At 43.6% G+C, this 27,987-nt stretch overlaps 1 protein-coding gene across 2 annotated transcripts; it reads right to left on the reverse strand.

The window, feature by feature from the left end:
• Nucleotides 1-932: 932 nt before the first annotated feature.
• Nucleotides 933-27,752, reverse strand: LOC147301752 (desmoglein-2.1-like). Of its 2 annotated transcripts, XM_086282592.1 has the most exons (12): nt 27,645-27,752; nt 26,120-26,245; nt 25,506-25,652; nt 23,982-24,123; nt 15,104-15,267; nt 14,613-14,747; nt 13,063-13,248; nt 12,609-12,886; nt 12,377-12,519; nt 12,050-12,271; nt 8,979-9,215; nt 933-2,624 (listed from the first exon to the last, which is right to left on the reverse strand). In XM_086282592.1, the coding sequence occupies exons 1-12, from the start codon at nt 27,687-27,689 to the stop codon at nt 2,440-2,442; spliced, it is 2,010 nt and encodes a 669-aa protein (XP_086138718.1). In that variant the 5' UTR covers nt 27,690-27,752; the 3' UTR covers nt 933-2,439. The 2 variants fall into 2 exon arrangements, with proteins under 2 accessions (XP_086138718.1, XP_086138719.1); XM_086282593.1 differs by lacking the exons at nt 933-2,624; nt 8,979-9,215 and adding an exon at nt 11,304-11,538.
• Between the last annotated feature and the right edge of the window lie 235 nt (nt 27,753-27,987).

A 27,987-nucleotide genomic window follows, 5' to 3' on the forward strand; every position in this document is an offset into this window, starting at 1 on the left:
AATAGTTACAAAAAATGTGCTTAAGCCATCAGAAAAAATTGTAAATGAAAAATCACACCAACCTCTGTGGTGTGGGTTCTGTTACCGTGGAGGGACTAGTTTCATTGGTTTTGTTCCACTGGTTTCGCTCCTTAGAGTGAAGGATGCAAATCAGTAAGTTGATCTGAATGACTGCTTTAATCCTGTAATGAATGATTTCTATCCTGAAGAAAGTGGCCATCCATACGAAATTGGGAGCGACTAAATAGTTTCTGAGTACTCAAACAAAAGGTTCTCAGCTCACTTGAACACTTGAGACCTCTTGTTTTCAAGCTGTTGTGGCAGCATGTGTCCAAACCCCTACAGACTTACTATATTTAATGTCAAATTTATTAGTCATTATAATTTTAGACCTGTAGAGCGTAATCAGGCCTCGATCCCAAAAGCCTTATGGATTGTACCTCTCTGAACAAGGCATACTGACTATCCTTTAGTATTTTCAGTGAAACTGCAGGGATACCGATGGCTGGTGCTTTAACCAACTGTTGAGTGTTCTATACCTCCAGCTGGACAAAGCAGTGCATTTGCTGCATGGCAGTGCTGTAGATGACAGGCTTCTACTCCTTTACCAGGAGCATGTGGCCTAATTTGCCTATCTTGAATTCACAGTGGTCATCCCTTCCCTCATGGTTATGGGGAAGGGATGACCTTAGCTGCTTTACTGCAGCTAAGGTCTGATCATTGATAGAGGCATTACTATACTGTTTTGTGCACAGGAAAATGGAAGGCAGAGGATTAAATGGAAAAGCAAGCTTTAACTGTGTGGTCGCGAATTTTGAAGCCATCCTGATAACCTTCTCCTACCAACGATGTGGAGATCCAACCTCTTTAGATCCAATTAAAATCAAGACACTGAAAAAGATGCTCTGGACAAGAGTAGAATTCTTGGAACAGAGTTTAATACACTGAATCATATGAACAGCAGGAAAAATACATACAGACATTTAGCAAGAGAATTACATAGCAGAAAGCAAGCAAAGCAAAACCCTGGGGTATACAGCCTTAAGCACAGACAACAGAGCAACACAGAGACGGACAGAGAGTAACAGCAGAGGGGAAAAAAGTGCTGGGGGTGTCCTCTGGTCCTCTAATATACAGGGACCAGTATCCCCGCCCCCTGCTGCTGAGTAACTTTTCCACCCGTCCAAACACAGCTGCAGGGGTCAGATAGCTGCCAAGGTCTTGGCCAAAGGCCAGTCAGGACTCTAACTACCCCTTGCTCTGGCTTATCACAATAAGTCATGACACGGTCAAACATCGCACATTAATCCTAATTATTAAATCTTACACAGCAAGTGGCACAATCTTATAATATATAATCTTATAACTACATAGGTTACATGCTTAAGACACTTCAGTGTAGTTCAAAGTGTGTGTGTGTGTGTGTGTGTGTGTGTGTGTGTGTGTGTGTGTGTGTGTGTGTGTGTGTGTGTGTGTGTGTGATTATATCGTATGATATTTTATCATGTGTTCAGGATCTCTGTTACAATGTTACTGTTTTGGTTGTGATGCATGAACGACGTTGAGGGTGTATTAGGGAAGGTTAGTTACGGGAGAGTAAATTAATCAGGAGAACTCTCCCCTTACATTAACTGCCCTGTAACTGTACCACCTTAATAAACCTTGGTGAAGTACAATGTCTTGTGTTTAAGACTGTACATGAAAGTTAAAATATATATGTTCAGTGCACATAGATATATAGTGTATATAGTTACATAGTTATACATATCATACAAAAATCCACCACAACTGTCAATAATAAGTTCCAAAAAGTAAATAAGGTAACAGAAGTGCAAAATTATGAAAGGTTTACAGTACTGAAAAGGGAAACACAAGGAGCCAGACAGGTGGAAAGAATCAGGACAATCAGGGTGACACTAAATTAAAAGTTATAATTGGAACTCACCAAGTAAAATAATAAGCAACTGAATATTACCAAAACTAAGACTCATAATCTATAAGAATAATGAAACCATAAAATCAAGGATCCCAAAACACAATGGATAAAAACCAAAACTTTAACAGCATTAAACTTTAAAAATAACTTTTTAAACTGTAAAACAGCAAACCAGAAAAGTTTGTGAACAGGAATCTAGGCTAAAAATATTAAGGAAGAATTCATAACAGGAATCAAACACCAAAACAAGGGGTCATGACAGAATGTACCATTAATTTGCTATTAGAAGGGTTATTTATTTATTTATTTAATGTATTTGTAATTTTATTTATTTATTTATTTGCTTCTGTACAACCCTGCAAGAACCTTGAACTTTGGTCTGAGGTCTTTGAGAAACTAAAGGTAACGGTCTGACTCCAAAAGGCAAAGAGTCAGCAGAGTAACCTGAGTCCTCAATACAATAACTAACAAATTGTCCTTCGCGTATTTCTTTCCATTGGACATCAGTTGAGCCTTTGCCACTCACCTGAGTGTAATACTGTCCCAGAATTCAGACTTTCCGTAGCCACAGCAAGGGTGGTGTATTCTGGGGCTGTTGCTGAAGGATCTTTAAACCTGACCATATTTGCAGGGGACAAATCTCTCAGTGCCTTTTTATAGTGGCAGAAGATCAGAAACAGAAAAAAACCTGGAAAACAAATAAGTTTTAGACAGAGTTTAAGTTTCAAAATGTGGTTTATTGGAGATGCATTATTTCACAGTTTTTAAGACATGCAATGGCACCTCTATGGCGGGGAAGGAGCCTGAGTTAGTGAGTTTGAGAGGTACCAGCGAGATATAGTCGGGCCCACCTCAACGCACGGCGTGGGCTCTGGAACCAGTCTCCTGGAGAGGGGCTGGACTCTGTCTCAGTCTAGAGTTGTCCCTGGTAAGAGGTGGCAGGCTGGGGTGGGTATTCTAACATCTACTCAGCTTGCTGCCTGCCTGTTAGGGTTTCTCCCAGTGGATAAAAGGGTTTGTTCCCTGAGCCTTTGGGTCGAGGAACAGGTCCTGTGCTTATGCGCCGAGTGGCAGTTCAGAGTACTCAGCCTTCTTGGATTCCCTGGGTGGGGTGCTGGAGGGTGCTCCGCCTGGGGACTATGTTGTCATATTGGGAGACTTCAATGCTCATGTGGGCAACGGCAGTGAGACCTGGAGGGGCGTGACTGGGAGGAACAGCCTCCCGGATCTGAACCCAAGCAGTGTTTTGTTCTTGAATTTCTGTACAAACCACTGTTTGGCTATAACGAACACCATGTTCGAAAATAAGAGTGTCCATAAGTGCAAATGGCACCAGGATGCTCTAGGCTGCAGGCCGATTTTGTAATCACATCACCAGACCTGCAGGGCTGAGCCGTCAAATGATCACCACCCGGCGGTGAGTTGGATCAGATGGCGGGGGAGAACACTGGACAGATGTGGCGCACCTAAAAGTATAGTGAGGGTGTGCTGGGAACACCTAGCAGAGGCCCCAGTCTGCGAGACCTTCAACGCACACCTCTGGCAGAGCTTCAACAGCATTCTGAGGGAGACTTGGGACATTGAATGCAAATGAACCATGTTCAGCACCTCCATTGCCGAAGCCGCTGCGCTGAGCTACGGCCACAGTGTGGTTGGTGCCTGTCATGGTAGTAACCCCCGAAAGTGATGGTGGACACCAGAGGTGAAGGGATCTACCAAGCTGAAGAAGGAGTCCTGTTGGGCTTGGTTAGCCTGTGGGACTTCTGAGATAGCCGATAAGTACCGACAGGCCAAGCAGAACGCGGCTCGAGCAGTGGCTGAAAAACTTGGGTTTGGAAAGAGTTTGGAGAGGCCAAAGAATTTCAGACTGCCTGGAAATTCTGGCAAACCATCAGGCGACTCAGGAAGGGAAAGCGGTGCTCTACCTGCACTGTGTATAAGGCGGGTGGAGCGCTGCTGACTTCGACTGAAAAAATTGTGGGGCAGGAAGGAATACTTTGAGGACGTCTGGCACTTCTTCCGTGAAGGAAGCAGAGTCTGGGGACAAAGGGGATGACCCGCCTATCTCTGGGGGCGAGGTCACAGAGGCAGTTAAACAACTCCTTGGTGGCAGAGCCCCTGGGGTAGATGAGGTCTGCACTGAGTTGATGAAGGCTCTGGATGTTGTAGGGGTGTCCTGTTTGACATGCCTCTACAATGTTGCATGGAAATCAGGGGTGGTATCTCGGGATTGGCAGACCGGGGTGGTGGTTCTCACCTTTAAGAAAGGGAACCGGAGGGTGTGTTCCAATTATAGGGAGATCACACTCCTCAGCCTCCCTGGGAAAGTCTATGCCAGGGTGCTGGAAAGGAGAGTCCATCCGTTAATCGAACCTCGGATACAGGAGGAACAATGCAGTTTTCGTCCTGGTCGTGGAACACTGGACCAGCTCTTTACCCTCTCAAGGATACTTGAGGGTGCATGGGAGTTTGCCTTGAAGGTGCATGGGGTCTACATGTGTTTTGTGGACTTGGAGAAGTCATTCGACCGTGTCCCTCGGAGTGGGGGGTGCTCCAGGAGTATGGGGTGTGTGGCCCATTGCTACGGGCCATTTAATCCTTATACAACCGTTGCAAGAGCTTGGTCCGCATAGCAGACAATAAGTCGGACTAGTTCCTGGTGGGTGACGGGCTCTGCCAGGGCTGCTGTTTGTCACCAATTATGTTCATAATTTTTATGGATAGAATTTATAGGCACAGCCAAGTGACGGAAGGCTTTGACTTCGGTGGTTTCAGAATCTCATCTCTGCGTTTTCGCGAATGATGTGGTTCTTTTGGCTTCACCTGGTGATGGCCTCCAGCTCGCACTGGAACGGTTCGCAGCCGAGTGTGAAGCAGTGGGAATGAGAGTTAGCACCTTTAAATCTGAGGCCCTGGTCCTCAGCAGGAAAAGTGCCCACTCTGAGTCGGGGACAAGTTCCTGCCCCAAGTGGAGGAGTTCAAGTATCTTGGGCTACGTTCACACTTAGGGATGGGTACCGTTTATGTCAGAACCGGTGCCATGATGGCACCGGTTCTGACATAAACGGTAGTAACCAGACCGAAAAGCAGCGCACATTTCGGTGCTTTATTTCGGTGCTTTTTTTTCCTGAGCTGTGATACACTTCTAGCCAATCATTTTACGTTTCCCAGGATAGTAGGCGGGGCCAGGTACGTACGTTCAGTTAGAGCAGAGCTACAGATTAAAAATGTCCAAGGCGAAGCGGTCAAAAGTCTGGCTGTACTTCACAGCAAAATATGCAAACTCAGCAGCCTGCAACAAGTGCTTTAAGCTGATACTGTGATACTGTCAAAGGAAGTAACACCTCAAATCCGATGAAACACCTGGCGACGCATAGCGTTTTTTTAAAAGCCGAGAAATGCGCCGTATTTGATAGCTTGCTGCGAGACCTCACACTGTGCACGTTGGGTGGGTTGCCAGTTATCGGACCCGGAGCAACATCCCCCAAAAACCCGAAGAATAGAGTCCTGGCCCCTAGCCCTGCCAGTGTAGCAGAAATGATGATGATGATGATGATGATGGCAGCAGCAGCCGTTCTTTTCTGCGTGAGTAGCTAAATGTTGTTCGAGTGTAATTTACGTTGAGTAGGCTAACCACGTTATTACATTAATGCATGTAAGGTGAACTAGCAAACATGATCATAGCTACATGCGGCTGTCCTCTTGTTTGATGGCAGATACTCCCTTCACCCTGGCCAAAAAGGCTAAAATGACCAAAGAAAAAGTGGGAAACAGCTGAACATGAGAGGTTTTTGGACAAAGTTTGTGTTTTTTTTCCATTGTTTAAGCACTGCTTCCAGCCAAGAGTGATACCATATATGCCCCATAGCTGCAGAAAAGGCTAACATTGTTATCTTTTTACAAAAAAAAAACAAAACAGCTGAACATGAGAGGTTTTTGGACAAAGTTTGTGTTCTCCATTCTTTAAGCACCGGTTCGAGCACCGTTTAAGCACCGGCACCGTTTCAAAAGTACCGATTTGGCACCGGTATCGGATAAAACCTAAACGATACCCATCCCTATTCACACTGCAGGCGTAAGTGCAGCAAATCCAACTTTTTTGACCCTGTGCGACCCATATCCGATCATGGTATGACAGTGTGAACGGCACAAATCCGATATTTTCAAATCATCCGATCTGGGTCACTTTCGTATGTGGTACTGAATCCGATACATACCTGATGTTTTAGAAAGCGACTGCTGTTTGAATGGTCATGTCGCATTAAATCTGTCTTTTATGTCACTGACATAAAACAGACGCCAATTATCAGTGCCGGAGAAGCGCCCGAGAAGACATCGCAAATGCTTCCTGGCCATCCCGTGTAGATGTTAGTGAAACAGTTGGGAAGACAGCGTTGGAGAAACGTGAAAATTTTATTTGTACTGTATAATCTGCAGATTCTGACAGAAATCAGCAACTATCATTTGAAGCACCGCTCCTCTCTAAAACAGCAATAAGAATAATTATTGGGCCATATGTAAATAACAAAATAACTTTATAACTTAAAGCAAAACTGGGAAACGTAAAGTCCGAAACCAGTCTTTATATTAAGGGCCAACAGTCAAACAATATTTTTTGGTCTGGATCTAAACAGAGCGCGTTGTGTGTGACATCTTCTTTTGCGCATGCGGGCCGCTTTGAGGGTTCACACTAGAGCGCGTTTGCGGTCACATTTTATTTGTAGTGTGAACAAGCAGACAAAAAAATCGGATTTGATCAAAAAAATCGGAATTGAGCATTAAGACCTGCAGTGTGAACGTAGCCTTGGAGTCTTATTCATGAGTGACGGGAGAAGGGACGAATTGGTGCTCCAACTCCAGTGATGTGGACCTGTTTGTTGTTTGTTGTGGTTCTTGTTGAGAACCGGTTCCCACTGTTTCAATTCCTTGGAATTGTTTGCCATTTTTGCAAACGATTCCCTTATCAATTCCAGTCGCCCCGAATGACATCACCACGTTGCGGAGCATCATTTACCTGGCAGGAAACATGGCGCCTTTAAGCGGCTCAAACGCTAAAAAGTTTGGTTATACTTTATGAGAATGGATGACAACAGGGCAACTTGCAATACTTGCAAAGTAGATATTTCATTTAAAGGAGGAAACACTACAAATATGCAAAAGCATTTGCTCACAAAACACACGATAACCTTAAATGAATGTCGTGTTTTTAATTCCGCTCCAGACTCGTGAATCTCAACCCAGCAGCAGCGGTAACGTTTGCACGTCCTCTCCTGTTAATGCGGCAGGTAAATAATCAACTAACAGTGCATATTATGTCTGCCTTATTACAAAACCTGCCATTACTGTGCGCTGCATTTAGGTGACCATGATGAGAAAGACAGAGTCTGGCTGGCGCTCGCTGGCAGTTCTCACTGCAGTCTACCGGTAGCATCTCCTTTCAGGCCAGGATAGACTAATGTCACAGAGCAGTGGCAAACATCTATTTGCCACAGCAGATGCCCTGATTTTCGGTAAGTGAATGTGTTTAATTGTAGGCAGGGACATTACTGCATATTCTTGTGTAATTGCTACAGAATAATTTATGTTATACTTTGTTATTGCTACAGAAGAATATTTATTTTATTATTTTACATTTACAATTTTTTTCCCCGTGGACCCTGTGACACCACATTGCAGAGCCATAGGCTGCATCTCTTAAGATCTCACTGTTGGGTTTGTAAGGCCATGCTACTCCTAAATTTCTATCTTGTTCAAAGAGAAGATATAAAACAAAATTCTAAGCTAATCGACCTTAGTGTTCTCCTTTTTAAAAAAAAGAATCGATAAGAGAATCAATAAAGAACCGAATTGTTAAACAGAATCGAAAATGGAATTGGAATCGTGAAAATCTTATCAATACCCATCCCTACTCAGAATACAGCCGCTTCTCCTCCACATCGAAAGGAGCCAGTTGAGGTGATTCAGGCATCTGACAGAAGGAATCGATGGATGGATCAATGGGCTTCTTACAACAAGGAAAGGGTGGAACCTAAAAATTTCTTTACCAGTAATTAAGATGTTGTAGAATAAGGAGGGGATGTTTTTCTCATTATATTTTAATATTTTAATATGGCATTATTAGTTCATTAGAAGTATATAACCAGCTTTGCATTAAGCATAAATTGAAGTTTTTGACCTTACATTATTCTTTGCATTACAGTGATGGTGATAACTTTAGTTTGATCTTTTCTTACAGGTACCAGAATAATAACATGATTTTCCATTGCAGATGTAACCATGATCATTCCATACACATTGCAGTTTGTTGCTTATTCTAGAGTTGTGCTTAAGGTAATTAAAGGTTAAAAGCTACAGCCAGCGCGAGTCTGGCTGATCTATGGAGGGCAAAGGCTTTGAGCTTGGAAGGCCGCACGCGCTTACACAGCACTTATAAGATGTTATTCTTGGTGATTTTGTGCTTAGTCATGTTTTAATATGTTTTAAGTAGAAGTAGCTGATCCAGCAATATTCATTTAATATTATATACTTGATTTAGAGCAATACACACTGATGGTCTTAACAAATGAAAGAGTCCTTGTAGCTGCCATGTTGTGTCTTAGCAGGGTACAGACGGTTCCAGGAGACGGGGGCAGTCAGCGTCTGCCCTCGGGAAGGAGACAATGTTATTCTTTGTGTTAAATAAAATTGTCAACATTGATTGTATTACACCTGTCACTACGCATGAGGGGGCGTTCTAATACCCTGATTTCATAAAACTATGGTGATGTGTTTTTTGAGATGAGATCTGAGACTGTCTGCATACAGTGTCCATCTCCCACGTGTGTGATCATTAAATCATCGTTTGACTCAACCCGACCGGACCAGTGTTGTTATTGTGGGTTTTTCCTCTGGTGTCCATCCCCAATATTTTGAACCTTAACAATGTGCTAACACATTTGGTATTTACTATCAAAAGTGTAGCATCACATTGGTCAGTGGATCTGAGGTTTAACAAAAACTCAATTGTTTCTTTTGTGAAATAGAATAATCATGTAACACTTACACAGCAGTGGCAGCACCACCATTATCCCAATACTTGCAGGTCCTAATTGCACTCTTTTGACTGGCTGATTATTGCCATCCCATTTTCCACACACAACTCCATCCTCACACGTGCATACTCGAACCCAGACGCTCTGTGGTTCTGGGCAGGCCTTTCCCTGCTGATCTTTAATCACCAGTTCCACCTCATAGATACCCGGCCACATGAAGTTTTGAGCCCGCAAGATAGCCGCAGTATCTGTCAGAAACCACACAGAGATGTTACACATGTACAGAATGAATACATATTATTCCTGAAATGACAATCTAACAGATTAAATTAAATAGAATTAAATTCATTTGAAATCAGTTTTATTTACATAACACAGCGTGTTTGAAATTCTACAGCAAAGAGCCTACAGTATTAGAGAGAACGCCAGCAATCGGATGATGGCCTATGAGCAGCACATGGTGATGGTGGGGTGGAAGAAAACACAAAAGTTATCATCCCGCTCGTTGGGGGCACATGGGAAGTGAAAAGAGAGTGTAAGGAAGAAATGCTCATCATGGGAAGACCCCCACCCTTTAACAGCACAACATTAGCAATGGTTCAGGGGGACATGATGTAGTCCTAACTATAAACTTTATCAAAAAGAAAAGTTTGAAGGCTAAAAAGTCTAGAAGATCTCTGCTTCCCCAAGCCAAACAGTTAGGTGGTTAGACAACAGAAAGCTGAAAGTTGTCTCACCATTCTACTTTAAGAAATTCTAGTAACAACAAGTAAACTTGCAGTCTGAGAGTAAAGTCATCTGTTAGGTTAATATGATGCTGTTAGGTGATAGGGTCTAAATAGACCCTATCACCTAATAGCGAAATATTCAAGACCTATGTGAGAAAGATTTGAAAAAAAAATCTGGATTTAACAGGGAGCTGATGAAAAGAAGCTAATACAGGAGAAACATTATCTCTCTTTCCAATATTGCTAGTGTTCTTACTGCAGTTTTTCACTGACTGAAGGCTTTTCAGCAAGCTTTTAGACCAACCTGATAATAAGGAATTATTATCTGAGCAAGCAAGGTAAACAGTGCTTACCAAGTGAAATCTAAAAACAGACACCAACTAACACCAGCCAAAGTAAAGATAATCTCTCCTTATATATCAATAGGCATTCTTTGTGATAAAGCTTCTATCATCATTCTATCATCAGCAGGAGGATAGCTAATCAGGGCTAAGTTACTCTGGCCCACATCAGCTACATGGATTTCTTCTTTTTTTTGCAACTATTTTCAACAGGACTCTAAGGTAGAGAATGCTACGCATACAATTTGCAGGTCATTGAGCAAAATGGGGATTTGAGAAGGCACATGTACTGTAGTTCATGATAGGAAATATGTCACTCTGTAAAATAGTGTACGCTTAACAAGACCAACTAGTGGGACACCATTGTGCATTAAATCAGAACAGGACAAAACACAAAGAGGAAGTGCAGAATACCACAACTTTTTGGTAGTCCACTGGAGATCGACAAGTTTACTGGTAGTATAACCTCTTATTTGTAAAATAAAAAAAACTGAAGTAAATTTGCTTTACAAAATGTGGAAAACAGAAATATAAGTTGATAAACTAAATTCCAACATATCATGCATTTATACTGAACAAAAATATAAACGCAACACCTTTGTTACTGCTCCCATTCCCCATGGGATGGACGTAGAGACCTAAAATTCATTCCAGATACACAATATAACCATCCCTCCCAAACAGTGGTCACAAATCAGTCCAAATGTGTGGTAGTGGGCACATCTGCTATATTGAGATAATCCATCCCACCTCACAGGTGTGCCACATCAGGATGCTGATCTGACATCATGAGTAGTGCACAGGTGTACCTCAGACTGCCCACAACAAAAGGCCACCCTGGAATGTGCAGTTTTTTGCACTATTGGGGGTCTGGGGACCCAGAACCGGTCAGTATCTGGTGTGACCACCATTTGCCTCATGCAGTGCAACACATCGTCGCATGGAGTCTATCAGATTGTCAATTGTGGCCTGTGGAATGTTGGTCCACTCCACTTCAATGGCTGTGCGAGGTTGTTGGATATTCGTGCGAACTGGTACACGCTGTCGTATACGCCGGTCAAGCACATCCCGAACATGCTCAATGGGTGACATGTCCGGTGAGTATGCTGGCCATGCAAGAACTGGGACATTCTCAGCTGCCATCTGCCCTGAACAATGTGAACCATGATTCATCCGTGAAGCGCACACCTCTCCAACGTGCCAGACGCCATCGAATGTGAGCATTTGCCCACACAAGTCTGTTACGGCGACGAGCTGGAGTCAGGTCAAGACCCCGATGAGGACGACGGGCATGCAGTTGAGCGTCCCTGAGACGGTTTCTGACAGTTTGAGCAGAAATTGTTTGGTTGTGCAAACCAATTGTTCCAGCAGCTGTCTGGGTGGCTGGTCTCAGACGATCTTGGAGGTGAACCTGCTGGATGTGGAGGTCCTGGGCTGGTGTGGTTACACGAGGTCTGCGGTTGTGAGGCTGGTTGGATGTGCTGCCATATTCTCTGAAACGCCTGTGGAGACGGCTTATGGTTGAGAAATGAACATTCAATGCACGGGCGACAGATCTGGTTGACATTCCTGCTGTCAGCATGCCAGTTGCACGCTCCCTCATTGCTTGTGGCATCTGTGGCATTTTGCTGTGAGACAAAACTGCACATTCCAGGGTGGCCTTTTGTTGTGGGCAGTCTGAGGTACACCTGTGCACTACTCATGATGTCAGATCAGCATCCTGATGTGGCACACCTGTGAGGTGGGATGGATTATCTCAATATAGCAGATGTGCCCACTACCACACATTTGGACTGATTTGTGACCACTGTTTGGGAGGGATGGTTATATTGTGTATCTGGAATGAATTTTAGGTCTCTACGTCCATCCCATGGGGAATGGGAGCAAAAACAAAAGTGTTGCGTTTATATTTTTGTTCAGTGTATGTATATATTTATTATATTTTTCTATTGTATTTATTCTATTGTATATTTAACTAGATACATTTGAAATGATTGGAAGTAATTTCCTCACCATTTAGATTCTCCATGTGCCATTTCCCTTTAGTATTTTCTGGGATAATCTCAAACTTAAAAGGAGGTCCATTAGGATATGCATCCTCATTGTTAGCATTCACAATAACAGAATTCTCAGTGGTGCACATAGTCTTGATGTCACTGGTCACGATAGGGCAGTGGTCATTAAAATTTTCCAACTGGATGGCTATGGTACCAGTAGCTGTTTTAGCAGGTGTTTCTGTGATGTAAAAACAGAAATAATAATATATAATTCATCACTTTTTTTTTCTTTTTTTTGGTTTTTCCTTTCTTCAGAGGGAGGCTAATGGCATTCATTCTGTACCTTTTGTAATGCAGAGTACTTTGGCAAAATATGTCCCATTGACCAGGTATGAAGACTCCCTGTCAGGTATCCTGTTGAGTTTGATCTCAGCTGTCTCTGGGTCAATAGTCAACCAGTTATCTGGGTCTGAGCCTTTGGCATACCTACATCAGAGATAGGCCACAAACCAGTTATTATTGTACTTAGGAAGAGAAGATAACATGTAATTCTTGTTTCATGTGTATGCACTGACCTGACATTCTCAGCCAGTTCTCCAGTATCTTGATCTATTGCAGGATTGCTAGCAACAACATCTGTAATGTTGAAGGAGGTGTCTTTCTTGGAGATGGCTATAGCTTTGACTTTGGGATCAAAATGTGGCCCCTCAGGCTGGTTCTTTACATTGATTTTGATGGGATAGATTTTATATTCTCCCCCCCATTGCCAAAATGATCCTCCAGAAAAAGGTGGGGCCTTGTTCCTTACAGTTAACCCCAATACAAAGTTCTTCACATTCTCATAATCCACAGGCTGTGAAATGGCAGACATAAAGAATAAAACTGAAATAGTGGATCGTGTAAATAAAAGTATGTCATGTATTATGAGTGTATATGTCCTCATGTAAGGGGCATCCTGCCAGCATTTAATAAATGCATCTCACAATAGACTGCATAACATAAATTTCTTTGAAATTTTGTCTGCTGTACCTTATCAAGCATTAAGATGCCCTTGTTGGTGTTGGGGTCTGTTTTAATGCTGAAATACCCGCCTTCATTGCCTCTGACAATATTAAAGACAGCTTTCCAGTTGTCTGTGGCCTTCAGATCTAGGTCCTCTGCTTGGATCCTCATCACCTCCACACCTTGTATGTTCCCCTCAATGCTTCCTTCATACTGCAGTGGAACACTTAAAAGTTATTTCAACATTTTTTATGACACTTAATGTGTTATTTCCTGAAATCATCTAAAAAGGCCTTTGGAAGCATATTCTAACACATTGAACACAAAGTATTCAATTCAATTCAATTTTATTTATATAGCGCCAAATCACAACATAAGTCGCCTCAAGGCGCTTCATAGATACAGAGAAAAACCCAACAATCATATGACCCCCTATGAGCAAGTGGGAAGGAAAAACTCCCTTTTAACAGGAAGAAACCTCCGGCAGAACCAGGCTCAGGGAGGGGCGGCCATCTGCTGCGACCGGTTGGGGTGAGAGAAGGAAGACAGGATAAAAGACATGCTGTGGAAGAGAGACAGAGGTTAATAACAGATATGATTCAATGCAGAGAGGTCTGTTAATACATAGTGAGTGAGAAAGGTGACTAGAAAGGAAAAACTCAGTGCATCATGGGAATCCCCCGGCAGCCTATGTCTATTGCAGCATAACTAAGGGAGGATTCAGGGTCACCTGGTCCAGCCCTAACTATATGCTTTAGCAAAAAGGAAAGTTTCAAGCCTAATCTTAAAAGTAGAGATAGTGTCTGTCTCCCGAATCCAAACTGGAAGCTGGTTCCACAGAAGAGGGGCCTGAAAACTGAAGGCTCTCCCTCCCATTCTACTTTTAAATACTCTAGGAACAACAAGTAGGCCTGCAGAGCGAGAGCGAAGTGCTCTAATAGGGTGATATGGTACTACAAGGTCATTAAGATCAGATGGGGCCTGATTATTTAAGACCTTGTATGTGAGGAGCAGGATTTTGAATTCAATTCTGGATTTAACAGGAAGCCAATGAAGGGAAGCCAAAACAGGAGAAAGATGCTCTCTCTTTCTAGTCCCTGTCAGGACTCTTGCTGCAGCATCTTGGATTAGCTGAAGGCTTTTCAGGGAGTTTTTCGGACATCCTGATAATAATGAATTACAGTAGTCCAGCCTGGAAATAATAAATGCATGAACTAGTTTTTCAGCGTCACTCTGAGACAGGATATTTTTAACTTTAGAGATGTTGTGCCAATGGAAGAAAGCAGTCTTACATATTTGTTTAATATGTGCGTTGAAGGACATGTCCTGGTCAAAAATGACTCCAAGGTTCCTCACAGCATTACTGGAGGCCAAGGTAATGCCATCCAGAGTAAGAATCTGGTTAGATACCATATTTCTAAGCTTTTCAGGGCAGAGTACAATAACCTCAGTTTTATCTGAATTAAGAAGCAGAAAGTTAGCGGCCATCCAGGTCTTTATGTCTTTAAGACATTCCTGCAGTTTAACTCATTGGTGTATATCATGTTAATATAGAGGACTGTGAGGAAGAGAAGTACCTGCTCTTTTTCAAGAGTGGGAAGGTTGTTGTTCACATCACGGATGTTTATAGTAACATTGCCTGTTCCAGTGTTTCCTTCTGGTAAACCTTTTAGGTCTTGGCCTCTTACAGTCAGAATGTACTGACCACATTTCTGAAATCAGAAGATTGTATGCTGTATATTACAAGACCATAAGAGCAACTGAAGAAATGTGTGGGCTGTCCAAAGTTAGACTCTCAGACAAATTTGTAAAAGGGACACATTGGGGTGAATTCATTGTTATGGTTGTGGTTTGCTGATCAAAAGGTTAAGCATTAACGTTACAGTCCCATATACTGCTGCAGTTAAGCTCATTGTCTATCATCAACAGAGTTGCATATTATTGCTGACCCTGCACATTAACTTGAGTGGCTTGTGATACTTAATTTAGTTTTAGTTAGCTAGTTACTTTTGCTCTAACACCTTGTTGAATGAAAGAGATGCATTACATTTTTTTAATCTAATCATACCTCTCTCTCCAGAAGAGGCTTTTTAACAAAGATGGAACCATCATCTCTGTTAATGTAAAACATATCGTCAGGTGGATTCTGATTAATGATGGTGTAGGAAATCACAGAACGTAAAGACCATGGTTCATCAGCATCAGTTGCTGTTACTTTCATCACAAAACTACCTGAAAAACAGCATGAAATGAAACAGTCATAAAACCTAAAACAAGCAAAAAGAATGGCATTAAATGGCATTGTTTGTTTTCTTGTGATGTAAAACAATGACTTACTTTCCACTAGAGCTTTAACTTGTAAAAGTTTAAGTCATCTGTAACACTATTTACTCAATATACTGGCAAAACTTTTAGAGGCTTTTATAGATTCTTACAAATATAAACTTAACTATATAAGAATTCAGACACATTTGTTAACTACAGACTGCATTTAACCTTACATGATAACTCAATGTTTTTTATGCTATCACCTTTAGCAGGTCATTGTAAAAATTTGATCACCCTGCAAATACAAAGCCACAATGCTTTGTAACGTTGGGTTGTGTTGTGTGGTTGAGAAGAGGCGGCAAAACACCTAGCAGGCTAGGCGGAAGGATACACACCCACACTGGTATCAGTAATCCACGGTGGTTCTTTAATACGCATTCTTCAGCAACCGTATAAAAGCCCGGCTGAACGGCTGCGGCTCAACAACAAAATGCCCAGCGTTCATACAACCCAAGCGTTGCAAACAAAACAAAAAAAAGGGTCTCAAAAAGAAAACATAAGTCCGTCCCTCGTTAAGCACGAGCGTGAAGGCACGTGTCCTCATAATCACAGAGAGAGAAAACGAGAGAGCAGTGGCACATACTGATGACACCATCAACCCTCGACTTGGGTGTCTTAAAGGGACACCACACCATAACGGCTGTTACATATTCCCCCCCGGTTAAACAAAGGCTGTCCCCAGCCGAACACAGCAAAGGTACAGTTCAAACTTAACCAGCCTCCATACATGGTCAGCAGGATAAGACGTCAAAACCAAAATAGGGGAATGTACAGTCCAAAATTGACAAACTGGCATACATGACAGTGTCCCACATGGTGAATGCCCATTCAAATAAATGTCAAAGAAAGAAAATAAGCTTAGGACAGCCAGGACAATGACAGAATGAAATTCCCTCTTATTGTTACATTGCGTTTCCACCGTTTTCCCAAAAATTACAACAGTAAGCATGAACATATCACCACAACATGAAAACAGTGCCAACATGAATCGTAGAAAACTCAAACAACGGTCCTGTGACAACAGCAGACCACATGAAACACATCAGAAAGCAAACAAGGTCACTTTATGTTAAATCTGTCAGTATGAAAAGGGTTGGTCCACCTATTGACCGACCAGTCAGCGGTGACCCTAGGAACTCGTCTTGGTCTGAGGTCATAAGAACCTCTAACAGCACACCCATCGGCAGCAGGAGGTGAACTGTTAACCTCTGTCTCCAGAGCAACGTCAGCAGTCTCTTGGAAAGAGTTCTGGTCCACGACAAGCGGGGCAGCGTCAGCACAGTCAAAGCCAGTCTCAGCAGGGGCGTTGCTAAAGACCGTGGGAGTTGCGTCAACCGCGTCACAGTCAATGCGGCCCGGGACTGAAAGAGCAGGAGGCAAACTGCTGTCCGGGACACTGAGATCCAAAGCTGCTGTAGCATTTAGCTTCGCACGCTGGCTAGACAAAGCCGAGTCCCAGGTATGGAATGGTTGCATGTTCGCAACATGAAAAACTCCCACTCTCTCCCCAGTGTCCACTGTGGTGAGAGAGTAATTCACATCCGACATCCTCTTGGAGATGCGGTAGGGACCCGTGTAAAGCGGGGCCAACTTAGCAGAAAAGTTGGATGAAGCGTCTGATTTTGGGTGTGACTTTACCCTGACGAGGTCCCCAACTTCATAAGAAACCGTGCGACGTCTCAGATCATAGTAGCGCTTTTGCCTTTCATGACTCTCTCCGAGCACCACGCGAGCATGTTCATGAGCATCCCGAAGCGAAGCTCTCAGGTTATCTGAGTGGGGCGTTTCCGGGTCGCTCAGTCCCTCCCAGGAGGGTTGAGTGACAAGGTCCAAGGGCGTGTCCAACTCTCGCCCATACAGCATCATGGACGGGCTCAAGCCTGTGCTCTCATGAGGCGCAGTGCGGAGTGCAAAACAGATCTGGGGAAGATACTTGTCCCAAGAGGTGTGTTTATCCCCAACATAGGCTCGAATGGCCGTTTTCAAAGTGCGATTTACACGCTCAGTTGCATTCGTTTGAGGATGGTATGCAGTTGTTAGTCTGTGTTCAGTCCCAAGAGTCAACAAAACATGCTCAAAGAGGTCACTGACGAAAGGCGTTCCCCTATCAGAAATAAGGTGGGAGGGAGAACCATGTCGGGCAAAAATGTCAGTAATGAACTTGTTCGCAGCAACTTGAGCAGTGGCTTCTCTCACAGCACTCACCTCGACCCATTTTGAGAAATAGTCCACAAAAACAAGGATATAAGCATTCCCCCTTTGTGTGCGGGGCAGTGGGCCAACATAGTCCACCCCTGCGTACTCCAATGGTCTTTGTGGCTGGATAGGGACCATAAGGCCTCCTGTTTTTCTTTGACTCGGCTTAGTGGTTTGACACGAACAACATGAGACCACATACTTTTTCACGTCAGAGTTCATGTGTGGCCAGAAGAATCTGAGACGCAAGCGTGCCAGCGTTTTTGCAATGCCCAGGTGTCCAGCTGTGGGATGATCGTGGTAATATTTGAGCAGATAACCACGGAGGGCAGTAGGAGCAAACAGTTTAAGCTGCTTGAGTGGGTGGAGACCACACTTTGTCTTTGGGTCGAGGAAATAGAGGAGACTGTCATGGACAACGTACTGTTCCAGATCTTGATTATTCTCCCCCGTTTGTTGGTCAGTTTCCAGTTGATTGAGCAACGGGCCTGTGACTGGGTCCTCAAGCTGCAGCTGACGAACATGCGGGCGGTCCGAAACAATCACAGAAGGTAGAGCACGAAGGTCCATGCTCCCAATCACGGCATAGGGAGGGAGAAGATCAATGGGGGCATCCACATCTGGTAGAGGATTACGGGAAAGGGCATCGGGCACCTTATTACGTTCTCCAGGTTTGTGGATGATGCTGAAGTCAAAGTCTTGAAGGCGCAGAGACCACCGAGCAAGCCTGCCAGAGGGATTCGGTCGAGACATCAACCACTTGAGGCTGCTGTGGTCGGTGTAAATGGTTACGTGCAAGCCTTCGACATAGGGTCGGAAATGTTCCAAGGCCCAGATCACGGCCAGACACTCCTTCTCTGGAGTTGAGTAGGGCTTTTCCGATTTGTGCATAGCCCGGCTAGCAAATGCTACAGCAACGTCTTTGTCATCCTCATCTTTTTGCATTAATGCTGCCCCAAGACCAGCATCGCATGCATCAGTGTGAATGAAGAATGGACGCGAAAAATCTGGGAACCTGAGGACCGGCGCTGAGGTTATTGAATGTTTCAGAAAGTCCACAGCTGCCTGGCACTTGTCATCCCAGTGAAACTGCACGTCCTTTTTAGTGAGGGCGAAGAGTGGCTCTGCATGGTGGGCATAGTCCTGCACAAAGCGGCGATAGTAGCCAGTCAGGCCAAGGAACTGTCGCACCTGCTTTGTTGTGGTCGGCACTCTGAAGTCAGTCACAGCTCTCACCTTGTCAGGGTCAGGATGAATGCCAGCCGGCGTAACCCGATAACCAAGGAAGGTGAGTTCTGAAAGGCAGAATTGGCATTTGCTCAGCTTTAAAGAGAGGCCAGCAGACTGAAGCCTACCAAGGACCTCTTTTAAGTCAAGCAGGTGTTGCTCAAAGGTCGGTGATGCGACAACAATGTCATCTAGATACACCGCGCAGGACTTATAAATCAGGCCAGCTAGAACATTGTTCATAAGCCGCTGAAAAGTCGCAGGGGCGTTACACAGGCCGAAAGGAAGGACTCTGAACTGAAACAGGCCACAGTGCATGATAAAAGCAGTCTTTGGTTTAGCTTCTTCAGCAATGGGGACCTGCCAGTAACCTCGAGCAAGGTCTAGTGTTGTGAGAAATTTCCCTCTCGACAGAAAGTCAAGTGATTCATCCACCCGCGGGAGTGGGTAAGAATCCTTCACGGTCAGCTGATTCAGACCACGGAAGTCAACACAGAACCGTGGTTCGCGGGGGGGTTTGTTCACAATGACCACGGGGGCTGCCCATGGTCCTGATGCAGGTTCGATGATGTTATCCTGTAGCATTTTTTTCACTTGCTCTTCTATGATTTGCTTTTTAGCTGGTGAGGTGCGGTATGGTGGCAAGTTAACAGGCTTTGCATCCCCAGTTACGATGACATGTTCTGCCAGAGAAGTGCGACCAAGGTGGCCATCAAACAGGTCACCAAAACTATTTAACAACTCCAACAGTTCTTCCCGTTCCTCAGAATCCAAGTTAGCTTCTCCAGCCTTATCATGGAGCTGCGGGGTGTTCTGCAGGGTCATAGTTCCACACTCAAGATCAGCTTCCACAAAGCCATTTTCACAGAGTTCATCAAGACATGGGGGATTATCATCCATAATTACAGTTCTTGTTGGGACATGTATTGTCAGTGAAGTGCGAGTCATGAAGTCCATCCCAAGAACAAAGGGGGATGACAGGTCCTGCACTATCAGAAACCGCTGATAGACTCGCTTGCCCATAAATCCAATGGTCAGCCAGGTTATTCCTAATGGACTGCAGTTGGTGCCATTGGCCAGTCTTATTGGAGGAGAATCCCCCGAATTCTCTAATGACTGGTTTCGGTGTCTCTCAGATAATAGGTCTGCATTTACTGCTGAAAGAGATGCCCCTGTATCTAGTGTGGCATCCAGAGCCGCCCCATTAAAGTTCACTTTAACTCTGAGAGGGGTGTTCCACGATGCTTGCGAAGTTCCATCTTCAACGTGATTGAGCACTGGTGGCACACTTTGATTTGACAAAGACGATGAGGGCTGAGTTATTGGTTGGGGGGAGGGTTGCCCCTGTGAAACACTCTCCCCCCCCTGAAGTTTCCCGGCCTCCTGCCCGTTGCTCTCGTCTCCCTGACCCCGCCAGTTTCATCTGGATCCGCAGGCTGAGTTACTGGATGTTGGTCAGGAGACAGCGTTTGGGGAAGCTCCGGAGCCATCCTGGGAGAGTGTCGAGCTCCCTGAAAATCAGTGGAACAGTTAGGGCACGTACGAGAGGTAACACCAGGCATGGCACATTTGAAACAGCGGGGTCCTCCCTCAGTTCTGTTTTTCGGCTGAGCTCGGGAGGGCCGTGAAAGGTTAGTGCCAAGAACAGAATGCAGCTCGTGGGCACGCAGCACTAGATCAATTACTGACTTTACAGGCGTTCCGTACAGTGCTACTCTGTACTTCTCCACTGCGTGGTTACAGATGAGCTCAATTTGCTCCAGTTCAGATGGTGGGTTCCTCAGTCTCCTAAATTCACTGAGCATGTGGGCAACAAACGTTGGCAGAGGTTCTTCGGGGTGCTGGAAACAGTCCAGGATGCCTCTCAAAATCTGCTCCTGGTTGTCAGCAGGCAAGAAGACGGTTCTGAAAAGTTCACAAAACTTAGCCCATGTAGATACGTGAGGAATGAGCACATTAGACCACTTTCTTGGTTCCTTAGCTAGGAAGTGTGGCAGCTCTCTGAGGATTTGGGCGTCTGTTAGGTCTAAGGAGGTTTTATAAGCAGCAACAGACTGCAGCCATTCTTCTGGGTGAAGGCTGCCATCATTAGCGAACACCTTGGGCTCCAATTTGGCTTGGTGCAATGCCGCAGCAAGGACTCTGGTTGTATTAATTAGCTCCAGTGAATCTGAGTGGGATTGGGACAAGGCTCTGGCGGGCTGCGTGGGGCCAGGTGTTGAGATAGATTGTTGCGTTTCCCTGGTTGGCAGGCCTGGCACATATGGGGTAGAGGAGGCCTGAGGAAAAGGGTGAGTAATCTGGGCAGCTGGCACTTTTGGGACTGGTCGTTTTTGTTGAGTCCACTGCTCCAGAATATTCCTCTGGAGGTCCAAAGAGTCATGAAGACACTGCTGAAGCATATCAACCTCTGCTTGCAGACTTTGCACTTTATGCCCAAGGTCAGCAGTACTATGTCTGGCAGTAAGTCGGTTGGGGTGTAACATAAAGTCTATATCATCACACATGTCATTCAAGTCAGGATGAGTAGCCATAATACACACTTATCAAAGACCCAAATCTATACAAGGTAGCAGTTAAGCAGAAATCAACTTCAGTTCTGGTCACACAAAAGTATATGAAACATGTGAATTCTGAAGTTTAGCTACACATGTCTTATCTGACTTTGAAACGTGGAGGTGGAAGGAGCAAACACCCTGGATCAAAAGCATTTAGGTGTAAAATAGATCCAAACTTACGAGTAACTGAGTATGAGCAACACCTTTTCAAGTCAGATGCACTTTAAACAGCATTTCAATAAGGACAGTTAAGCCAGTGAGAATCAATAGCAAATCAGTTTGAAATATAGACAGCGTTCTTTTTTTTTTTAAAATACACTCACTACATCAGTTCGGCGATTTTCCAGAGGACACCAGACTTGTCCAGTCCTGACGCGGTATAGAGGTTTGTCCCGTGGAAAAGTTCCCACTTGCAGAGACCGTACGAACGAAGCAAAGTCTGCAGCGTGAGCTCAGCTGGCGAGGAAGAAAAAAAAAATCCGGTGCGCTTTACTCCGCTTACATGTACGTCAGAAACTATGAAGAAACGGCATCCATCTCGCGTCCAAGTAGCGTGAATCCACGTTAATCCAAAAATGTCGCAGTAAAGGCGTTCGGCAGATGACGATAATACATCCCGAAAACAGCGCTGCGGCGGCTTCACTCGTTGCCGTAGAAACACACTTCCGTGATCCGGCGAATCGGACGTCCGCGTCGAGGCCAGCCTGGTCTGTTCTCTCGAAGTATGGCAGGCTACTACTAGCTCTACTTTGCCGCTATGTACCTTTCAGTGTATCAATCATCCGCTGCTCGAAGATACTGCATACTGAGGTCCAAGAGAAGATGTTCGGGCGCCATTTTGTAACGTTGGGTTGTGTTGTGTGGTTGAGAAGAGGCGGCAAAACACCTAGCAGGCTAGGCGGAAGGATACACACCCACACTGGTATCAGTAATCCACGGTGGTTCTTTAATACGCATTCTTCAGCAACCGTATAAAAGCCCGGCTGAACGGCTGCGGCTCAACAACAAAATGCCCAGCGTTCATACAACCCAAGCGCTGCAAACAAAACAAAAAAAAGGGTCTCGAAAAGAAAACATAAGTCCGTCCCTCGTTAAGCACGAGCGTGAAGGCACGTGTCCTCATAATCACAGATGTCGTGTCCAAATTCATGGGCTACATTCTCCCGAGGACCCGGCCTTCGCGGTCTACGTGGGCCGGGTCCTCAGAAGATCGGGTAGGCCGGAAGTAAACGGCCGTGAAATTGGACGGTCTAGCCTTCTGATTAGCGTCACCGCTGTCTCGGTGGAGTTTAATAAACTCAGCCGTCTGCTCCTTGCTGTCTAAAATATAACAGGACACTGGAGTAAACTCTCGGCCATCTCACACTTCTGTTTAATCAGTTTTCTGTTTGACGTTTAGTCAGCTGTGTAAAAACCAAGGAGGAACCCACCCGGGGGATTAATAAAGTTTTATTTTATCGAATCTAATAACTTTAATCTCAGCCAAACCGATTTACTCACGAACAAACAAAACACTGAAAAAAAGCCCAACAATAACATTTTTAGGTTGTCTAAGTGACTTATATATTACGTTTGTCACGGCCGGGCGGGTTACACACAGTAATTCGGCGTGCCCGTGTGGCGTGTTGGCTAGACCCAAGCGCGGCGAAGGCTAGCGGTGGGTTTGGAGCAGGCACGCAGTTATTCTAGTAACGATCAGTGCACGAAGCGTGGCTTCGGAACGGTCGTTACCGACAGAGAGCGAGCGGAGCCGGGAAGAGAAAAAGGATTGAAGGGATAATCACTCACGGTTGCTGAATCAGGCGGAGACTGACGTCGGCAGAGTTTCGGAGCTCCTGACACGAAGAGAATGATGTCTGGCGTCTCTCTTTTAACCCCGGCCCCGTGATCAGCTGATCACAGCTGATCACCGGCTGACAACGTTTAACCCGAGCAGCGAAAGTCCGCGGTGATCTGAAAATGATGTGCCGGGAGTTGTGCCATTCTCGGCCGCATCAGTAACCCTCGAGCTCCCGGCTAGCTATCGAGCTGGTGGGTAGCAGACGTCTCCGAAAACGTCGAAGCACTTTAGCAAAGATGCGATATCTTGATAAACCGAGCAGATATTTGATGTTTACACAGCTACTTTCTCGCCTGAAAATATGTTAAAAGTTTATTTTGTGACCCAGAAAGATTAATAAGAGTAATTTTAAAACTTAGTAGCGGCCGCCATTAGCCGGAAACTGGAGCTTGGCTGGGCCGCGCTATGAATTCTGGGATATGGTGGGCCACGAAGGACACACCCGACCCATCCTTCAAATTCGGAAAAAGGAGCACGCATTTGTCGGCTGCATTCGGAGGGGTCTACGAATTTGGACAGCCTTCGGCGCGTCGCTGTGACGTAATCGGTCTACAAATGCGGCCTCAGGAGAATGCAGCCCATGAATTTGGACACGACAAGAGAGAGAAAACGAGAGAGCAGTGGCACACACTGATGACACCATCAACCCTCGACTTAAAGAAAGCTGTAACAGCCGTTATGGTGTGGTGTCCCTTTAAGACACCACACCATAACGGCTGTTACAGCTTTCTTTAATTCATTAAGAAATCATGTAGTATTACATCTCCATACATTTATTTGGGATTTATATCACTGACCTTCGGGACTGAGCTCATCAACTTCACCAGGCTTTATTTTCCCAAACACTGGAGCATTGTCATTCTCATCTGCAATCCGGTAACGGTACCAATCCCTTTCTTCTGCAATTGTGCCATTAGCGAACTTAATTACAAGCGTTAGCTGAAACGTGGAAGAAAACAACTTAAACTATCTTGTCTTTCTCATCTATCCTATCATAACCTAAAACAAAAAAGTGTCTGTAGTAGGGGTTTCTACCACCAGCGAAACTGCAGTTTATATCCAGTGTTGGGTGTAATGCGCTACTAAGTAACGCGTTACTGTAATTAAATTACTTTTCCACTGAAAAAGTAGAGTAACTAATTACTGTTCATTTTAAGGTATTTTAATTACAGTTACTTACAATGTACTTGCGTTACATTGTAAAATAATTAAACTCGCTGAATATCATTATTTAATTTCAATAATTTATCTTCTAAACGTAGAAGTAAACTCTGCCGCTTTAACATTGCTGTAGTGCAGCTGCACGTCATTTCGCGCCAGTTTGCTGCATAGTCGTATTCTAAAGCGGAAGATGTCGGACTCGGCTGAAGCGTGTGGCTGTTTTATGAAATGGACATATTCCCGTCTCTTCACTTTTCTGAAACAAGCAGACAAGAACATTACAGTAATATGTAAGCTATGTCCTGGGGAGAAAAAACTATCGGCCGCTGTTAATAGCATGAGTAATCTACTGAAGCGCCTGACATGAGAGCATAGACGAACACTTCTGCGTGATCCTTGTTCATCATCCATGGATAACACCGCGGCAACTCCTGCTAAGCAGGCAAAACTTGATTTTACTTCAGCAGCACAGAAAGCGTCTGAAGGTGAGCTTAAAAAAATGATTGCAGGCTACATTGTGGAAGAGATGCTACCGCTGCGTACTGTAGAGTCACCGTCTTTAAAAAAATTATTTATTATTTAAAGAGTTTAGTTTCTATTGTTTGTCCACTCAAGGTTTATAGGGATTTTAAGAAGCATTTAGTTAAATTACTTATTTAATAATTAAGTTACTTCTCTGACACAGTAATTAGATAAGTATTTTAAATACAATATTGACTAAGTAATTAGTAATTAATTACTTTTTTAAAGTAACTTACCCAACACTGTTTATATCCATGTCTTTTCAGACTCATAGAACAAATGTAGTGTATGTAGACTTTGAAGGAGCTGCTTTGGTGAGCATCAAATATTAGTGAAACCAACTATGAGACTAAATGTGAGATATGGTCATATATGAGACACATGAGACAAGTTATGGAGTGGATCAATGGTCAGTTAAAAAATTGCAGAATATTGTGATGGCATAGTGAACTTTACCTTTTAACATTTCAATATAACTTGACCCTATCCTGTTTTTTTTTTTTTTATCGTGTCATCAGAATAAAAACAATGTATTGAATGTAATACATATTTAGGATTTCACACATTTAACACATGAAGGAAAAAGTGTTAAATCTTATGAATGCAATAACAAGGTACAATAGAAGAGAATCACTAACATAATAATAGGGGATGAATTCCCTGTCGAGAACTTGGGTCAAACGGATGTCTCCAGTATGAGGGTCGCTCACAAACACATTGAAGGGGTACTTGTCTGCCCCAACACCTGTCAGGGAGTATGTAACATTTTCATATTCTGAGTAAACCTGAAACACACAGAATAGCACATAGATAAATGCTTCAGGGTTGGTAGACCACCATCTATTTGTCCATCTAATGGCTATTAAACATTATTTGTTTTTGAAAATCAAAAAGTTAGTACAGTCAATCAGTTCATGGCAGCTAACTAGAAAAAAAAAGAAAAGAAAAAATGGCACACCACATTTTCCAATTATTATTGCAGTTTCACAAATCTCACCTATGGCCAGCTGAGCTCTGAAACCTGACACAAAGAAGGCACTTGTTGATACAAGGAACTGAAATGACCGTCCCCTATAGGGTATCTAGACTCTCTCTTAGATATAGAGCGAGGAGCTCGGTCATTTAGGAAGGGCGCAGAGAAGAAGAAGAACTTCAAAATGACTTTTTTCATATATAGTACAATATGGTAATTACTTACTACAATGAGCTGCTTAGTTAGTCAAAAAATTAAAGTTGGGAAACAGTAACTTACTTTGTCAATGTAGTCTAAATTAGTGTAATCTCTATTTTCCATCAGGATCTGAGGGAAAATGCACATTCTTCGCTTTTTAAGTGACCTGTCTTCAGAGTTGGCCATCAGCACAGCGACAGCCTGCAGCTGTAACAAAACAGATGTTTGTATGAAGAATTTCTTAACGGAATCTCAGCTACATACAGTTAACTGGTTTATTAATTATCTCTCATCATGGGAGAAATCTTTTTTTTTCTTTTCAGTTTTCTTATTCATTATTAGATGAATTCCTTTTAAATATGATGCCAGCAGCATTTTTCAAAAACGTCGTGACAGGAACATAATCACAATTCACTACCTTTAACGATCAGCAAGTGTTTTAATCAAAGACATTTGGTCAGGACAAGCAAGGCAAGCAGTGACTGCTTTATTTAAGTGTCACCTAAAATTTAATAACAGGTTAACAGTCATGTATGCTGACTGTAAGCAGAGCATGAAAAACTGGTTTTATTGATGATAGCTCAAAAGTCGGTTGCAGGTCTGCACATCAAAGATCAACATGAATGTTTGCATACAGCCTGTCCCCACTTCCTCTTTTGTAAGGAATTCATTCCTCACCTGCTTTTCTCCACATAATTTGAGACAGTCGGCCAATGTAATGGACATTCAAAGAAATAGAGCTGAATGTTGACGTCATGATGACTTCAAAGGGCAAGTTAGTGAAAAGCACTAAACACACAAAGTTAGTGTATTTTTAGTTAAATAATTTAGCTTCATGCTTGAATTTAAAACACTGCTTGAAAATTTGACTACAGCAGACCTTGAACAAACAGGTTCAGACATGCTGACCGCATTGTTCATTTATTCATTACCTGTAGTAGACATCCAGAAATATTAATATCTTCTATTCTATCCTAATCTATTAATTCTTTTTGTAATTAATACTATTTCAATTAAAACCTGACATAGTCCCACAATGTTAAAATACTGGCCTGAATTATTGTTTCAACCAGCTCGTGAACAATTTTATTTTTTCTCTAAAAGTTGCAGCGAGTGGGCTGTTGCAGCTTCAGTTACTGCAGTCTTTAAAGTACTAGTACACATTCTCACAGGTGTTAGTTAGTCTTAACTACACTGTTAACTACACCACTCAGTTCAGTGGCCTGTGAAAACCAACATACAGCTGTTATATGTGGATTAGAAAAAAGTAGTTTAAATAATATTATTGTTATGGAGTGCAGATCGAGCAGGGTTTGACCCCTGAGAGTCAGGAGCAGAGCAGGCCATCGAAACATAGCAAGTGAAAACTCGACCTAACTCGGTTTACTCAATGACGGAATTTTACAACGGCTCCACAAAATTAAAGTGTTAACAAAGAGTCATTTGTTAACTAAATATTAATAAGTTAAAAGGAGGTTACAGCAACTATGTTAAAGAAGCTATGTATACAGCTATGAGTGCTAAAAAAAAAAAAAAAGAACCTCCACAAACGTGTTAAAACTCCACGCCAGTGTGCAGCAGCTCAGAAGAACATAAGAGGACTCACTACAAACAGCAGCAGCACAAACATCGGTGCAGAAACCCGAATCATGGCTGGAGGAAACAATCCGGATCAAAGAAACTGTAGCGTGACTTCTTGCATGGATGACTGAGCTGCTTGAAATGAGGATTAGTGCTAAACGAGGAGGAGACACACACACACACACACCCTTACAGGAGGGCACACTTAGTGAGATCCAGTAGCGTTTTTTTAAAGGGGCGACATGGGCGGTTGCCCAGGGCGGCATCGTGGTGGGGGGCTGCATCATGGGCATCGGCAACAAAAAGTTGCTCGTACTCATGTGAGACATTTAAAATGACATTTAAAATGTCTCGCTTTTAATAAATAA

This window comes from Aulonocara sp. 'chitande type north' Nkhata Bay, linkage group LG23 (assembly GCF_057382095.1).
Source record: "Aulonocara sp. 'chitande type north' Nkhata Bay isolate Kocher_YH1m ecotype deep benthic linkage group LG23, A_spYH_male_GT1.1, whole genome shotgun sequence".
NCBI lineage: Eukaryota > Metazoa > Chordata > Actinopteri > Cichliformes > Cichlidae > Aulonocara > Aulonocara sp. 'chitande type north' Nkhata Bay.